The 4,843-nt window shown below is 40.7% G+C and overlaps 1 protein-coding gene across 1 annotated transcript in view; it reads left to right on the top strand.

Moving 5' to 3' along the window:
• The window catches only part of MGAM2 (maltase-glucoamylase 2 (putative)), a 74,229-nt gene that overhangs the window by 61,643 nt on the left and 7,743 nt on the right, over nucleotides 1-4,843 (top strand). Inside the window, 4 exon segments of the mRNA XM_015572659.1 lie at nucleotides 2,279-2,367; nucleotides 2,574-2,600; nucleotides 3,429-3,446; nucleotides 4,829-4,833. Coding sequence (XP_015428145.1) covers nucleotides 2,279-2,367; nucleotides 2,574-2,600; nucleotides 3,429-3,446; nucleotides 4,829-4,833 — 139 coding nt within the window.

The raw sequence follows: 4,843 nt of genomic DNA, 5'->3' as shown, positions 1-4,843 counted from the left end.
TAGATGCAAATTAACTGCCAGCCAAGATGTCAGCCGGCAACCAGGCAGTTGGAAGCGAACATGAGGCTTGCTTGCTTCAGTGACGGAGGACTCCAGTGTTCCCTGCCTGCCTTGCCGGCCTCTGAGCTTGCAGTTTGAAACATTGTTACCAATATAGAAGCTAAACAAAACCCTAGAAACCTGCTTTCAGCCAGCCAGGCCTCAGAGCTGGAGTTGCAATAGTGTTTCAATTATAGAAGCTAAACAAAGCCCAGATACCTGCTTTCAGCAGCCGAGGTCTCAGAGCTGGAGCCAAACCTCAGAGCTAAAGCTGGCTCTCAGCTCCAATGACAGCCATAGAAGGTAAATAAATCCCACGGCCTCAGAGCTGAGAGCACCAGTGATGGCAATAGAGTTTCAATTATAGAAGCCGAACAAACTCCAGATACCCGCTTTCAGCCAGCTGCAGCCTCAGAGCTGAAGCCGGGCCTGAAAGCTGGAGCCAGCTCTCAGCTCCAGTGACAGCTATAGAAGGTAAATAAATCCCAGAATAAAGAAAAAAAGGAGAGGCTGGGAGCTTCAGTCGCCCGCCAGCCTGAAAACGGCCCTCAGCCCCTCACCCAGACTGGCCATGCACTCCAGTGGGGACCCCCACCTTGAAGGGGGTGTGACCAGCTGCAAACAGCCATCATCCCCTCATCCAGGCTGGCCAGGCACCCAAGTGGGGCCCCCCACCCTGCAGGGTGATCCAGGCTGAGGGCTGTCAGTACAGCAGTGGTGGTGGGAGCCTCTCCTGCCTCCTCAGCCGTGGTAAGGATGTCTGCAGCTTAGGGCTACTCCTCGCTGACAAGTGGACATGCCCTGAGGGCTGCCGGGCTGCCAGAGGGATGTCTGATTGCCATCTTAGGCCCAAGCCCCTGGAGAGCGGGCCTAAGCCAGCAGGTGGTCATCCCCTGAGGGGTCCCAGACTGTGAGAGGGCACAGGCTGGGCTGAGGGGGCCCCCCCTCCTCCCGAGTGCACAAATTTTTGTGTACTGGGCCTCTAGTGTATGTGTGTGTATATATATATATATTACATACCTATCATATCATATTAAGAAGAACCTGTTATATCAAGAGAGTCAACTCAAAAGGAGAGAAGTTAACTTTAAATCTTGTGCAAAGCATGGTTTTATATGAAAGAGGGCTTTGAGCTGAGTTTGGATAATAAATAGGATTTGAATGTTTGAAAATGAGGGTCGGGGTGCCAGGTGCTGTGGGCATCTGTCACTCTCTTGCCCTCTGGGCCCACTCTCCTGGGTTGGCCTGATCTCCACGTGGTAGAAGAGATAGCTCTGCAATTGTAGGTTTGCAGGTCCTTAAAGTAGGTGATCTGGTGTCCACATCAGACCCTGGCAGAGGGTCTGGCCCTGCTTGGTAAGTGTCCCCAAGACAGTTCATTAAATCCAGGCGGTGGGATTCTCTGATTGGCCAACACAGCTCACGGGAGCACAGGAAGCACAGGAAGTGGGGCTCCTTGGAGTTGGAGAGGAAAGAGATATTCTGAGAGAATTAAAGAACTGAAGTTGAAACATTAGTTGGATTTGGGGAATAGTAAACCATTCAGTAAACTGGAGCAAGATAAAAGAGAGGGATAAAATAAATAAAGTTCAAACAGGTTAGGATGAGGTCATGGAGAATTATGAATGCTAGGGTAAGTATGCTGCATTTTATTCTGCAGCAATATGGAAGCTACTGAAGGATGTGTTTTGTTTTTATTTTATTTGGGGCAGGGTGTCTTCTTTCTATAAAGAAGTAGTTTTGGCCGAAACCGGTTTGGCTCAGTGGATAGAGCATCAGCCTACAGACTGAAAAGTCCCAGGTTTGATTCCGGTCAAGGGCACATGTCTGGGTTCCGAGCTTGATCACCAGTAGGGGGAGTGCAGGAGGCAGCCAATCAATGATTCTCTCTCATCATTGATGTTTCTATCTCTCCCTCTCCCTTCCTCTCTGAAATAAATGAAAATGTATTTTTAAAAAGTAGGTTCTTATCATATTACTTATAATATGTATATGAGTAAAGGATGTGTATTTAATTTTTGAAAGTTGAAGTTTTGCCAAATATTTTATTAAATTTTAAACATTTTTCCATTAGCTTTTAATTATTTTGTATTTTGTCTCATATTATGTACTTATGGAGCTTTCTGTGCATTTTAAAGCTATTACCTTATTTTCCTGGATTAATCATATTTTTCAATAGAATCTGTCATTTATTTGTATAGCTTATAATCTAGAGAAAAATAACTTTTTTTTTTCACAGTCGACAACTATTTATGGGATTGATTGTTGCTTTGGATGACAATGGGAAAGCTGAAGGTCAGATGTTCTGGGATGATGGACAAAGCATTGGTGAGTTTAGACTTTCCAAGGTCCCCATACATCATTCAGAAAAATCACATTCTAGAGGCTCAGGATATAATTGGAATTAACTGAAAATCTGTCTATTTTTGCTACTGTTAATAAAGTAAGAGCATTGCTTGAGCTTTTTGTGTTATAATAAAAAATATTGCTAAATCTAAGGTCACAAAGATTTACCCTTTTTTGTTTTCTAAGAGTTTCATATTTTAAGCTCTTATATTTAGGTCCTTGAACCATTTTGTGTTAATTTTTGTATATGGTGTGAGGCAGGGGCTCCAACTTTGTTCTTTGCGTGTGGATATTGAGTTGTTCCAGTCTTTTTGTGAAAAGATGTTTCTTTCACCATTGAATTCTTTTGGTACCCTTGTTGAAAATCAATTGACTTTTAATGTGAAGGTATATTTACATAATTGAGGACACAGGAAAAAAACTTCACATTTAAAAGATATATAATCTTTTTAATTCATTCATTCTTATGCCAGTACCACTTTGTCTTGAGACAGTTACTTTGAAGTGAGTTTTGAAATCAGGAAATCAACTTTCCTCTTTTTCAAGAAAATGCTTTTTAAAATCAGGCTTCCTCTACCTCAATAGAATTGACATTTTAAGCTATATAATTTATTGTTGCTGGTGGTGGCTGGGCTGTTACTTTAAAATGTGTAGCAGCATCCCCACCCTGTACCCCACTAGATGCCAAAAGCACTCCCCTTTTGTAACAACCAAACATGTCTCTAGATATTGCCAAATGTTCCACCAGCAAAATCACTGCTAGTGTGTTATGGAAATCTAGAGTCTTTTTCTACAGCTTGAGCTGATTAGGACTAGATGATGTCATAGTGGGTTAATAACAACACAGATAGGGTATGAAATCAGCCCCCTATGAGCAATATATTAAGAGGAAAACCAATTTCCTATAAAATTTTAGGTTTTTACAACAAATATGTTTCAATCTCAAGGTTAAAAATCACTAGTTCCTGCAAGTTTTAAGCTTTTCAACTTCTATAGAGAAGCTCTTTGCTTCACCAAACAGACTTCTAAATTCAAATTTAAAGTAGCAAGATACAGTGTAAGTATACATTTGATTGGAATTTTCTGTTAACAGGTTTGTAACTATTTGTTAAACTTTTTCTTACTTACATAAGATTTAATAGTTAGTTCAAGGATTATTTTAAACCCCCCGTATTAACAGAATCCAATCCTTTAAAAATTCTTTAAAACTGCTAAAAGAGACTATAATATTTACTTAGGGTACATATTCTAGCCAAGACCAAATTTAAAAATAGGGTTTCATAATTGTTTGTTTCCATAAGAGTTGGGGTAATTTAGAAAACAAAGAAGAGGCTTTGTCGGTTCAGGGAGAGAATATGTTGTAATAACAGTAAGAGATGGAGTGTTGACAAGGGCCAAGATAAGAACATGATGTGAAACTGACTTTTACAAAATAGGAGGTATAGAAGCCACATGATGAGGATGAGTAAAGTGGACATCAACTGGGAAATATTTCAAGGAGATGTGTGGGCAAGAGATCATATGGAGAGATATTTAGATTTGATATACCATGTCACTATCACTGGTGACTTTGAAAGGTCCAATTCAATGAAAAAAGGAAATAGGAGCTGAAGTGTAGGAGATGTAGGATTGGATTATGAGTTGAGTACACAGACATAACAAGCAGAGGCTACCTTTTTTGAGACATGGGCACTAGAAAGGAGATATGATAACTTGATGTAGAGAGAATCAAGTTAAGGATTTGTCAGAATGAAGTGCTCTGGAGCATAATTGGAGCTTGGAGGAGCAAGGAGAATACGGAGAAGAACTGGTAGAGTAATTCCTGGGAGGCAAGAGGGCTTGAGATATTATGGAAGGATGAGCTAAGAGTAGAGACAGAATAATAAAGATGAAGGTTACAATAACTGATGATGATATTGAAAAACAAATTTTGAATACTTATTATGCACAAGGAACATGTTCTGTTCTTTATTGCCATGAGTTAGTCCTATTTTTTGTCTTCATTTTATGGTTGATAAAATGTTGAGTGACTTGCCTGAGATTGCACAACTACTAAGTGCAAGAGTGGGGATTTGAACCCATGCCAATCTGACTTGAGAGTCTGAATTCCTAACTGCTCTCCTCTGCTTATCATCATATCCATGTGACCTCTCATGGCTATGTGCTTGCTATGTTGGCACAGAAAACAACTGATCAGTAGCCTTCACATTTTTTCACCTATGATAGAAGGCCTTAATTCAACCCAGGTTCTTTGGTCTTTGCAACCTCCTGACCCTTACCTCAAAACACTCTCTTTCATATGCACATCCCCACACCAACTTAGAGTGAAATATTCCCTCAGCTCCTGTTTTTAGTGCTCCTCAGAGAATTCAAGATTATCCTGATCAGTAATTGTGATCCCATTGAGGCATTTTCTGACTCCATGTAAGATTATCTGCAGCAGTTGAAGTAACGAATA

The sequence above is a fragment of the Myotis davidii genome, unplaced genomic scaffold (assembly GCF_000327345.1).
Source record: "Myotis davidii unplaced genomic scaffold, ASM32734v1 scaffold329, whole genome shotgun sequence".
NCBI lineage: Eukaryota > Metazoa > Chordata > Mammalia > Chiroptera > Vespertilionidae > Myotis > Myotis davidii.
This window is presented reverse-complemented; position numbering and strand designations above follow the sequence as displayed.